At 29.9% G+C, this 13,973-nt stretch overlaps 1 protein-coding gene across 12 annotated transcripts in view; it reads right to left on the reverse strand.

Annotated features, from left to right (window-relative positions):
- Positions 1-13,973, reverse strand: part of LOC142327934 (TELO2-interacting protein 2-like) — a 79,317-nt gene that overhangs the window by 14,706 nt on the left and 50,638 nt on the right. For 11 of the 12 annotated variants that reach the window (XM_075371318.1, XM_075371320.1, XM_075371323.1 and 8 more), the window contains 2 exons: positions 9,276-9,903; positions 6,910-7,032 (listed from right to left, as the gene is read on the reverse strand). In XM_075371318.1, coding sequence (XP_075227433.1) covers positions 6,910-7,032; positions 9,276-9,827 — 675 coding nt within the window. In that variant the 5' untranslated portion in view covers positions 9,828-9,903. Of the gene's footprint in view, positions 1-6,909; positions 7,033-9,275; positions 9,904-13,973 lie in introns of those variants that run through there. The other variant, XM_075371325.1, reaches the window with a different exon arrangement.

A 13,973-nucleotide genomic window follows, 5' to 3' on the forward strand; every position in this document is an offset into this window, starting at 1 on the left:
CGTAAAACTAAAAGAAAAATATACCCAACCAAACTAATCAAGAATGAAAACCACCAAAAAGCAACCGAAAAAATAACAATCACAGATAAACTCGAAGACATAGTCGACAACCTTAAACAAATCGCAAAAGAATTTGGCCCAATAAAACCCAGTAAAAAACATGAATAGCGGAACAATGGATGCAACGAAAAAAAGGAGAGGAGACATCAAGCATTGCTGTTACACCAAACCCAAAAATTAAAAACATCCTTCCAAAATCTAGTAAAACAAAGAAATCAAATCACCCAAACCCTAAGGAAAATAAAAAGATAACACCATAAAGATACACTAAAGTCAATAGAATTCAATAAAATGCAGTCGACAGACTACCTCAAAACCTTCAAAAAACAATTCTATAAATATGAACCCCAACCCTAGTAATGAAAGATGGAAACCACAATCTGGCCCACAACAATAATCACAATATGGAAATCCTAGCTAAATATTTCAACAAACCCATAAATTGCAAGAAAACTGACAGAACTCCTAAACTTTGACATCAGCACCCCAATAACAACAACAAAACATCAACCTTCTCACAATAACAGAACTCTAGCAAACACTGCGTAAGATGAAGTATTACCAAGTGACGGGAGAAGATCACACCTTTTAGAGATTTGAAAATATGCAGGAAGATAGAAAAAAATCGCCCTTCATCAATATCTGTTAGCTTGCCAACATCTGGATCAAAGAACTACCAGAACATTGGACAAAAGTCCTCATCTACCCACTACACAAAAAAGTGGACAAAACAGACCCTAACAAATATAGGAGAAACTTACTCCCAAACACAACAAACAAAATTTTTTCAAGAATCATCCTCGACAGGATCGGTTTATTACTTGAGAAAGAACTAGAAGAATATCAAGGAGATTTCAGACCCTGGAGGAGCTGGCCAGACCAGATCTTAAGTCTCAAGCTAACAATGGATTACAACAGGAAAAGAAACAGAGACATGGTGATAACATTTGTAGATTTCAAGAAAGCTTATGACTGCATCCACAGAGAATCCCTAACCGTTTGATAAATCTTCTTACCAGTTTATTAAAAATATAATTAAAATAGTTTATTTTACGAAAACAATCTCTGTTGATTAATTTTTAAAGAATGCTAGCTAAACATTTAAAAAAACCTATTTTTTTGCATCCAATTCAATGTAAACAAAATCATGTACAAAATAATTTTCAGTAGCATCTTGTGAATTATTTTGAAGTAATTTTTAATATTTAATATATTTACGTAACATTTTTTCATGTGTTTTGTATTTAAATAATTAATATGAACTTTAAACAAATCTATTTTTTTATCATATAATTTGGTTTTATTTTTTTAATTTATCTTGTATAGATGTGTTCAAAATGTGATAAAAATAAAAATTTATTTATCACAAAAATTAAGCAGTAAAAAAAGTTATATAATCATGAACTCAAAGTTGCTCTATTAATTTATACAGGATATTTTCCACTATAGAATTGCACAGCTTAGACTGTGCAGTTTCTTTCATTAAGTTGATATACGTATGATTCTTTAGTACATAGAATCAATATAATTCAACCAAACATAAACTACGCTATTTTGCTTGCTGACCTTGTGTAATTAATGTTAAATGCACAACTTACATCTACATAACAAAAGTAAACTAAATACAATAATTACTGATACTTAAAAATCAGTACAATAAATTCAGTAATTATACTTATGGCAAGGTTATTTTAATATCAGACTTCTACAGTAAAAAGTTAAAGCCTTGCCTATAGTGATTGGAAAAGATTCATTATACAGATAAATAACAGAGAATGCAAATAATTTTTTTTATTAAAGAATAAAAACAATAATAATAATGATAGTTAAAACATATTTGTGATAAGAAATTTTCAGACAATTAAATGAAATCTTAGAATGGTTAGAGATAAAATTTAGAAAATATTTGTTAAAGATTGAAAAACAAATTATTAAACAAAAAACAATTGAGTAAACAATAATATTAATAATAGCAACTTAATGTCCAGATTTAAAGTGACAAGAAAAATAAATAAACGAGCGTAAAATAAAATTCATAGAATTAATTATATACAATGTGGGCGTGTGTTTAATAAAATCATTTATAATTGCAAACTGTTATTATACTGATTGTATCATAGTATTGTTATATTAAAAAAAAAGGCTTTAGTTTACATTAAATTACTTCATATTTTAATATTAAATTTTATCTTAATGTTTTATTTCAATGATGTATATTGATTTGACCTTTAAATTAAAATTGTTTAGGTCTTTTATCCTTATCCAACAAATAACATTTTATTTTATGTAGAAAAATTAAATTTTCAATAAGAATTGAATGTTTGCATATAAATCATTCTTGTTATTAATATTTTCATTTAAATCTTCCTTGTATGACAGAAATGTTGTTTGTTTATTTTATTTTTGGAAAGAATATTTTTATTACAAAATTTTGTATATACACATACACACACACACACCAGGGTCACTTAATAATTAAATAAACAAATACATGTACAACAAGAATGGTTTATTAAATAAATACAATTTTTTGTTTACTTTTCCATGAAATCCCCACCAACTTCTCAGCACTTTTCCCATCTTTTTACGAGTCTTCTTATCCCCTCAGCGACGAATTCTTTATCTTGATCTCGAAACCAGTTTTGTACTTTTTTCTTTACCTTTACATTGTTGTTGAACTTGATGCCATACAATACTTCTTTCATTGGACCAGGGCTATAAGGAGGATGAGGTAGGAGCTCCCAACCCAGTTTGCCAATAGTTTCCAGTGTCAGTTGTGTCGTATGAGGTAGAATGTTGTCTTGACAAAGAAGCACGCCTTTCCTCTGCCATCCCAGACATTTTCTCTTCAACGTGGGCTTGACTCTCTTCTCAATCATGGCTGAGTAGTATAGGCTGTTGACTGTGAGTTACTCTTTCAAATAATCACAGAAAATCAGACTATGAACACTCCAAAAGATGGTTAACATGACCTTACCAACCGATGGTTGCGTTCTGAATTTCTTATGGACAGGCAATTCAGGATGTTTCCAATGCATGCTTTGATGCTTGCACTCCGGTTCAAAATGGTGTATCTAAGTTTCATCACAAGTTAAAATCCTGTCCATAAATGCATCACCTTCATCACTGAAATGATTTTTGAGATCGGTGCAAATGCAAAATCTTTCAGCTTAGTGATGAACGGTAAGCTCCCTAGGAACCTACCTTTCAGAAGTCTTACGGTAGTTCAGTTTGTTTTGAATGAAAGAATGATTTGTGCCAACACTTACTCAGTGTTTTTCAGTAATCTGCTCAACTTTAAGTCATTGGTCTTTTGGATAAGTGAATCAATACAAGAATCTAATGCCAAGGTCAACACTTATACCCATAACGGTGCTCATCAGTCATGCTTTTGTGGCCACTTTTGAACTTTTCCACCCACACGTAAAAATTCCCACGGTTCACGCAACTTCTGCTGTATTGTTTGTTCATCCGAGAGAATATTTCTTATTATTATTAATCATGCCCCGTTGGTATTGATATAAATTAATTATATAATAATTTCCACTTACCAACTATTTTTATTATTATGTCTGAGCGCTTTCAGATATTAATCCATCATAGGAACATTTATGTGTTATAATTATTTCCTTCACAAATTAATATATTAAATGAATTTTAAAAACAAAAACTATGAATACAATTAATCATCAAAAGGTAAAAATAATGTTAACGTTGTCCGTCATGTCAGTATAAAGCTCTTAATTGTTATTATTATTTGTTGTAATAGAAGAATATTTCTGACAGTTGTATACTTTCTGAAAGTAAAAATCAGATAACAGAATGTTGTTCTTCAAAAGTACTTTCTTCGAGCAGACACATCACTGCAACTAAGACATTAGAGGTTATGTTTATGTAAATATTAATCAAACAGCTGACTAACACTCTTCACAAGGTTGCCAACTAACATTTACACAAGTTTCAATTGCCTACATTAAGGGTTTCCTTCACTAAAAATATTTGTCTAACTAATTATTGAATGACCCTTGCATATATATATATATATTATTAATTTTTTAATCATGTTGTCCTGTGTGTTGAATTATAATTAGTATTTATAAACCACCAGACACACACATATAAAGCAAGATTCATCTTACCTTCAATCAAATAAGGCCTTTTCAAATACATTAGATTAATTATCAGTTATTGAAATACTATAATTATCAATAGCAATGAGCTTGCTTGATGAAGTAGCTCATATATATATTTTAAGTTAAAGAAAAATAAAGATTAGGTAACAATTCTTTTTATAAGCAAACAATAAAAATATGAGTTCCAACAGTTCCCAAGAATCAAATAGGGAAAAAATAGATGAAATTTATATCATTAAATAATTCTAACACTTAAAAAAGTTATTTAAAAAAAAATTTGTTGGTCTTAATGAAAATAGCTTAAAGGTCAAGTTATATATAATTTTATAACACTGCTGCATGACCTAAACATTACATCTGGAATTGACCGGCACAGTTCTGCGATCAACACTAACATACAGTGCATCTAATTTAACTTCACGTATGGGAAAAGTGTGTACTAACAGATGACAATTAAAGCAGATGAAATAATCTACCTGTTTTTCATCTTCAAAATATTTAACAAAACACAGACTAAATTTAATAATAACTGAAAATTCTATAAATAATGCAAAATTAAATATTAATAATCACATTGAATAGAAATAGTAATAATAAAAGGTTATTATATTTAATAGTAATAATAACAACAGAAAATAATGCCTAATATTCAATATATACACAGCTGTAACACACACTCAACGTGTTTTTATTTGACATCATATTCTAGTCAACTGGCGGTTTAGAACTGTTTAGTTAACATTTTTTTCTGCATGCAATGTTAACTTGATCACACTGTAATTATGTTTAAAAAATTTTAATATAAAATAATAATAAAAAACAAAGAAATTAAGGTAAAAAAGTAGAAATAAGGTTGAACATAGAATGTTTGAAAATACAAAAACTATGGATAAAATAAAACAAAATGACAAAACAATAAAGAAAAACAGTGTAAACTGTATTGTTCTACTTGAACCATAATAAACATAATCAACAAGATATATAATGTCTCAATATAATATTGAGTGATTAAGACTGCAAATAAAAGAGTATTTAAAATCCTTCAGCACTTATAAATCATTTGAAGAATCTAAAAATCTGTAATTCTCTGCAAAACAATGTGATTGAGCACTTTACAAATCACAACAGTTCAACTAAGGGTCAACTTATATCAAATTACCAAATTTACTATTAAATAAGATGCTTGATAATTCTATAATTTTTTATATTTTATGTGTAATATTGCCAATATATTGACCTTTTAGAACAAAATTTCATATCCATAGAACACCATATGCTATATTTTACAAGACTCATAAGGAAGTAATAGTAATTGGAAAATCTTATAACATTATAAAAGGAATATACAATAACATTTTTCACATAAATAATATTTAAATAAAACTACAAGATAAACAGAAAATAGTTACCTTACATTTTTCAGTTATTATTTTTAATGAATAATAAATATTTTTTACAATGTATAAAACTGACCTTTTAGGACCTTAATTAAAAAATAAATCAGATAAATTTAATTTGTTTATGTTATTGTTTTTACTCATTCATTGTAGTTACATATATATTAATTTCTTTTAATGAGAACTAAAAGCTCAATTTCCTTTTTCCCCACCATTTTCCTTCCTAGTAACTACCCTGATTGTAGTTACTATCATGTGTGGACTATTAAGCCCTAATGACAACACCACAAAAACACACCTGCTGTGGCTAACAAAATGATACACTGCTAGCTGTCACCATGAAAGAGCATAGGATATTCTTCAGATGTCCAAGAACTGCTGAACAAGATGACCTCTTTACAGTTTCATCAACCTATAACCCAATAAAAATCAATGTCTCGCAAGTATTCTGAATGCCTGAGGAAAACAATCCTCCCCAGCAGTGTCCTACTGGTAGCAAGAAATTTTTATTGGGAGGCGGATCTCCACCATATTGTTCAAGGTCCAGTTTTAGGAATGGTCAATTTACCATAACGTAACTACATACTTACAGCTGATTTACCGTGTAACTGTTACGTGGGATAGTATTAGGACAGAACTACCCACTAATAGACAGGATAGACAGAATAAATAATAGATAGGATATATTTACCCAGCAACTAATCAGAGGGACTTGAACCTGAACCATTAGGATTACCTGAAATTTGAAAACTAATAACTCAAGCAGAGCAGAGCCCTGGGTCTGAAGCTCCAGTCTTACCACCTGGTTAAGTAATAAGAATAATTACTACAGCATCCATGAACTGAAACCTCAATCTGCTGTCACATTGATGTTAACTCTATGCTGCAGAACTAACAGACACCAGTGATAAAAATACCCACATCACAGTTTGTACATGGATCAACAGTCAGCCATCTAACTAAACTAAGTGCTTTTTGAATGTAGACATCTGCACTAAAACTTGTAATTCAGTTAGAAGCAAGCTCAAAGTAAGCTGGCCAGCCAGTTTGTATAGTCTGTTATTTTTGACTAGACAGTTAGCCAAGTTTTGAAAAATAAAGGATCAGATAAATAAAAAAAGCCCTACCAGGAAACAATTAAAATGAACGCAAAAAACTATATTATATAAACACTTTTAGATTTGGTTCATGTATTAGATAGTAAACTAAGCAGTTTTATAAAAAAAACATATTTTTCATATTTTTTTTTAATGAATTTTTGCACTTTAAGATAAAAAAAGCTATTATTTACATTACAAAATAACCTCATTATTACTTACAACATTCTCAATTATATGGTGAAGACAATTGAGACCATTTATTCTATTGGCAATTACATAATCATCTAATAATATCAATGTTGTTGGCATACCTAAATGTAGCACTGGACCCATATTAGGGAACTATAAAAGAAAAAAAAGGAAAAAAGTTTAACAATTTAATCTTTACTACATAACATTGGAAATAGTTCTTACAAACATTATTACATTGTTTTCAATCAAATTATGCATACATTATGATATATATGATATAATATATCATAATATATATCAATATATATCATATAATATATTAATCATCATATAAGTATGTCATTATATACATACATTGTTTTCAATCAAATTAAAAAAAAGTTGCTCCTTAAAGAAACTAAATTAATAAAATTTTTTTATTAATATAGATTTTTTTTAAATAATGTGCCTGAAGGGAGAATTATAATAAAATACAATTTATTGAAAACAACCATAAGATCTGAGTATTTAATTTTGTACTGAGAAAATCAAGAGTAAGTCAAATTTACTCTATCCAATGCACTGTCGTTGAGAGAGAGAGAGATTGACTAGGAAGGGTACATCAGGAATAGAGATGATACCATAAGTTCAGTTTTTCAACAATGGTAGCCTTGCAACAGTTGAAGACCGAGATCCCCTCTACCACAGTCTTCAACAATCTTGTCCAAGAAAGGTATCTACAATTTTAAAATATAGTTCTATAGAAAATTGTTACACTTGTCATTCTATCCAATAAATATAAATTTTATCACAAAATTTCATAAGGTAATTTTTACAATTCATTAAACCATAACTGTGTTACATATACACAAAAAGATTAAATAGCGAATGGCTGAGGTAGAAGTAGTTATAGCAATACTTTTATATACTGTGAGTGGTTAAGTTAAAACAGGATCTCACTGCACTTGTCAATTATTTATACCAACACTTTTATAGTATAAAAAAGTATTTTTCTTAGTATTTTCCTTTAAGCCAACCCAATTTATCAATCTTTTCTTGGTTTAGATTACACACTCTGCAGACCGACTAAACCTACGGTGTAATGTCAAATCTTACGTATCCTTGATATTCTCTTTTTATTACAAGGCTTATTAGGCCTTCTGCAGTTTATTTATTCAAGCCTAATTGCCCTTCTATCAGATAAATTTAGCTGTATTACTTCACCAAGATTTGAATTTCCCCATCTTCCTAATTCGTCTGAGGTTTGTTAATGCCTAGTATTGGCCATGTTCTCAATTTTAGAACTGATATCCTCCTCAGACCTGTTTTTTCAGCAATCTCCATCAAGATGTTCAATAATTCCTCCACAGTTTTTAGTCCTCTGTTAGGATTGCAAGGTTCTCTACAAAAGTGATACAATCTATGTCCAGATTTTCTTTAGCATATCCTAATGTAACTTTTATAATTTTTTTTCTTCACAGATTAATGACCTTTCCAAGACCACAATGAAAAGAAGCAGAGATAGGGCTTCTCCTTGCCTTACACACGTCTGAATGCTAAACAGCTGTGAGATTTTTCCTTTGAACTTAATTTTTGATATTGTTCCTGTTAGGGTTAACGTTACAAGGTTCAATGTTTTTTCACCTGCACAAAATTCTCTGTTATACAATGATGAAAAATTGTTCTCAGTAAGTTGAAAAATGATGTTCTGTCAATGTAATCATACGCCTAAAAAATCCATACATGACCACTATATTTTTACTTGGAACATTATATTTTCTAATTATCAATTTCAGGTTAAAAATCGGTTCAGTACAAGATCTACTTTTCCTAAACCTCCTTGATACTCTCCTATGCATGGATCTATTTGTTTTTCTAATCTGGCGAGCATGATTTTCAAGAGGAGGATCTTGTGTGTAGTAGGTAACAGTGAAATTCCTCAGTATTTACTAACAATTCTTCTTGTTGCCTTTTTTATGAAGTGGTTGAATTGAAGTAACCTTTCATTCCTCTGTCTTTCTCCCATATTCCCATAATAATCTTGTTAAATGTTTGAACAGTATTTTCACCTGCATTCTTATACATTTCAGCCACGATTCCGTACCTTGTTTCTTGAAGGGCTGCTATTAAAATATTTTGGGCGTTCACTATCATGAAGAATGTTACAGTGAAAAGTGAAAAAGGACTCTATATTGAATATAATAAACATAATACAAAGAATTAAAGAAAAAAAAAACAAAACTGAATACAATTGATATTTTTTGTCAGATGATATTAATAGATATAGAACTTTCTAATCGCTAAAACAAAAATTAGCTCTACAGTTAAAACAAATTTAAAAATAATACAGTTAAAAAATTATTGGAATAAAAAAAATCTTCCTTACAGTTACTTAATAAAATAATAATACTAACCTTAATTTTAAAAACAATCCAAGTATAAGATGAAACAGCAGCTGGAAAACATTTCCATGTATCTTTCAAAAGTTTTGGTTTCAGTTTATTAAACAATAATGGTAGCAATTTATTATTATTAGAATCATTTAATAACTCAATGATGTTTTGACAAGAATAAGTTTTGCACATAAATTCAATGATTAACTGTGAATATTTTACTGTATCACTTGTGGTCCATTCACTCTTATCATTCTGTAAATGTTCACCACATAATAACAATAAATTAACAGTAACATTGTGTATTAAAGTTTTCTTTAAATTAAAAAACTTACCACTGCCACTATCATTAAAATTTTTACAAAGCAATTTATACAACAAATTAAAATTTTTAATTAATATAGCTTTCTGCTCAACAAAATCAGTTTCTTCAACGGGTCTTTCCAAGCCAATATTTACTTTTTTTACATAAGTTTTTTCTATTATGAGTAAAATATTTTCCCATACTTTTTCATTATCGTCATTATCAGATTCTGAAAATGAATCTTTGCAGTTATCAAGTTGACCTTCCATTTAATTTATTTTTATTTCAAATGCAACTAAATTTAATAAAACCATCACAAATGTTGCAGAATCTTGACAGGAATACCTGAAACAAAAATATACAAAAATTAACAATACACAGAAAATTAAATTAAAAATATCTATATAATTTATTCTGCCGGTTTCTTATTTACTCTTCTGAATATATTTTTTATAGCTACTACAAAAATAAGCCCTTTTATATAGTTTATATTTTTTATGATACATTTTTAATTATATGTATAAAAAAATAATTGGTTGAGATCATTTATGAAGTTGATAAAAAGAAATATTGCTTTTTTTTACCAAAAATATGTTACGTAGAATTTTCTGTAAAAATCTTTGATAATAGGCATAATTTCAAAAAATTATATAAAATGTGTAAACAAGCCTGTCCTACTATTCAATCCTCAGTACAAAAAAGATACCATCTCTACATTTCTACTTATGTTCTGCTATAAACTCAATTTACTCCCACTCTTAAGTTACAATTATTTTTTTAATATGTAATACCATGCAAAGGGTTGCGTTCTGATAAGTGACAGATTCCTACCTAGTTGAATTTATATGGCAACAAGGATAGAATAGATGTTGATTTTTTTTTAGTAAAATAGTACCCAAATAATTCATGTACTTTCAGTAAATAAAAATTTTACTGCCTTGTCACTTTATCCAACCATCTGATTTTTAACATTCTCCTATAGCACCACATTTCAAAAGCTTCTAATCTTTTCTTCTCAGTTACTCCAGTCGGCCAAGTTTCAATTCCATATAAAGTTACCACTCCAAACATATACTTTCAAAAATGTTTTCCTCATGTTTAAATTAGTTTTTGTTGTAAGCAAATTATATTTCTGACTGAAAGCTCATTTCGCTTGTGCTATTCAGCAATTTATATCACTCCTGCTTCGTCCATCTTTAGTAATTCTACTTCCCAAATAACAGAATTCTTCTACCTCCATAATTTTTTCTCTTCCTATTTTTATATTCAGTGGTCCATCTTCATTATTTCTACATTTCATTACTTTCGTTCTTTTTATTTTCATGCGGTAGTTTTTGTGTAGGACTGTATCCATGCTATTCATTGTTTCTTCTAAATCTTTTTTATTCTCAGCTAGAAGTATTATATCAACAGCAAATTGTAGCATCTTCATCTTTTCACCATGCACTGTTACTCTGGATCTAAATTGTTCTTTAACATCATTAAATGCTAGTTCTATGCAAAGATTAAAAGGTAACAGGGATGGGAAACATCCTTGTTGGACTCGCTTTTTTTATTATGGCTTCTTTCTTATGTTCTTCAATTGTTACTGTTGCTGTTTGGTTCCTGTACATGTTAGTAACTGTTCTTCTACCTCTATACTTGAATGCTAATTTTTTTAAAATACTGAACATTTTATTCCAGTGTACATTACTAAATACCTTTTCTAAGTTTATAAATACTAAGTACGTCAGTTTGTTTTTCTTTAATCTTCTTTCTACTACTAATCTGAGCGCAAAAATTGCTTCCCTTGGCCCTATACTTTCCTGAAACCAAATTGGTTTTCACCTAACACTTCTTCCACTCTCCTCTCGATTCTGCTACATAGAATTCTAGTTAAGATTTTTGATGCACGAGTAATTAAGTTAATTGTTCTGTATTCTTCACATTTATCTGCTCCTGCTTTCTAGGTATCATCACAACACTCTTTTTGAAGTCTGACAGAACTTCACCTTTATTCTAAATATTACACACCAGTTTGCATAATCTATCGCTTCCTCACCTGCATTGTGCATTAATTCTGCAGGTATCCCATCTATCCCAGAAGCCCTTCTGCCATTCAAATCTTTTAATGCTCTATTAAATTCAGATCTCAGAATTGTATCTCCCTTTTTATCTCTTCTACTTCCTTTTCTTCCTCTACAACACCAGTTTCTAATTCATTTCCTTCCAATATATTCCACCCAACTACTGACATTTTCTTTCATATTATAAATCAGTGCACTATCTTTATTTAATACATTATTAGATTTTAATTTATGTACCACAAGATTCTCCTTCACTTTCCAATGATCATTTCTCTTTCCACTTCTGAACACTTTTCTTTAATCCTCTCTTCTTTCACTAATTTACACTTCCTGTTTACAGTATTTCTTAACTGTCGATAATTCCTTTTACCTTCTTCATCAACAGCATTCTTATACTTTCTACATTCGTCCACCAGCTACAATATATCCTTTGATATCCAAGGTTTTCTACCAGTTCTCTTTGTTCTGCTTAAGTACACTTCTGCTGATTTAAGCGTTTCCTTTTTAACATTATCTTATTCTTCTTCTATATTTTCTATCTTATCGTTTTTACTCAGACGTCTTGTGATATCCTCCTCAAAATTCTTCTTCACCTCTACTTTCTCAAGCTTCTCTAAATCCACAGATTTATCCGACACCTTTTCTTCAAGATTTTAAACCCCAATTAACATTTCATTATCACCAAATTATGGTAGCTATAAATGTCTGCTCCAGGATATGCTTTGTAGATGAGTATTTCTAAATCTTTGTTTAACCATGATATAATTTATCTGATACCTTGCGTATCACCAGGCTTTTTCCAAGTGTATATTCTTCTATTATGATTTTTAAACTGGGTGTTGGCAATTACTAAATTATACTTTGTACATAAGTCGGTCCCCTCTTTCATTCCTTTTGCCCAGCCCATATTACCCCATATTATTAAATTTTCATCCCTTTCTTTTATGTGTTTAATTGCTTCATCAGTTTCTTCATATACGCACTCTACCTCATCCTCATGGGCACTAGTAGGCATATAGATGTTACCAATCGTTGTCAGCTTAGATTTTGATATTTTTCTTATTACAATAATTCTAATGCTACGCTGTTTGAAATAATCAACTTTCTTCCCTATCTTCTTCTTCATTACGAAAACTACTCATGCTTGCCCTTTATTTGAAGCTGTGTTAAATATTCTAAAATCACCTGACCAAAAGTCGTTTACCTCTTCCGACCGAAACTCACTAATTCTTACTACATTTACATTTAACCTATCCATTTCCCTCTTTAAGTTTTCTAACTAACCAACCTTTTTTAGACTTCTAGCATTCCACATTTCAACTCAAATATTATTTTTTAATTTTCTGGTGACTCCTTCCTTAGTAGTCCCCACCCAGAGATCCGAAGAGGAACTAGTTTAACTCCAGAATATTTTACCAAGGAAGGCGCTTATATATATATTTTGGCCAAGGAAGGCCATCTTTGTTATGTGAAAATACAGAGTTACAATTTCTTCGAAAAAAAAACAGCCTGAGTTTTCCATGCTTTCAGCTGCGCAGTACTCAGGACACTGAGTGATGGTGATATGGCCGTTTAAGCATTCTCCGGACCTATGCCCTTCACAACTACTGAAAGAGCTGCTGCCCTCTTTCAGGAATCATTCCTTAGTCTAGCTCTCAACAAATGGCTCTCCGATGTGGTTGCACCTTCCGTCCAACTACACTGTACCACTGAGCACTCAAGCCCCCTCACCATCGGCAAGGTGTCATGATTCATAGAGGGAGAAAACACAACATAAGAAATAGAATTATTAATTTCCCCTAATGATTAGACTGTTCTATTATACTATTATCAGACATTATTCTATTCATTTAAGCTAAAAAGCACTTTTATGCTTTCAGTGTCAGAAAGTGTTCCTATCAATAGAAAAGATCTAAAATTCATACTTTATTAAATAGGTATATTAAAATTATTTGATTCATATGATTTCGGGAAGTTTCCAGATATATACTACATCTTATTAATTCAGGATCTATATTCACTTGCATCCCTTGTTCATAAATTGAGTGTACTTGTAGTTTGTACACATCTCTGAACATCAGAACTGTATGTATAGTTAACTAGAACCTACCAACAGAATAGTGGTCAGAGACAGAAACAAGGAGCCAATATCATTTAAAATAACTATTTCTAGTAGCCCAGCTGACCATAATAAACAATATTAATCATCATCCATGCCATTCCAGGACACATACGTTAAGGTATGAATACGAGTTACTTGAAAACAGAACGAAACTACATGAGTTTAAACATGTAGTTTAATGAAACTACATGGATTAAAATTCTTCTGAAATAATAAATAGTTAATTT

The sequence above is a fragment of the Lycorma delicatula genome, chromosome 7 (assembly GCF_047948215.1).
Source record: "Lycorma delicatula isolate Av1 chromosome 7, ASM4794821v1, whole genome shotgun sequence".
Taxonomy (NCBI): domain Eukaryota; kingdom Metazoa; phylum Arthropoda; class Insecta; order Hemiptera; family Fulgoridae; genus Lycorma; species Lycorma delicatula.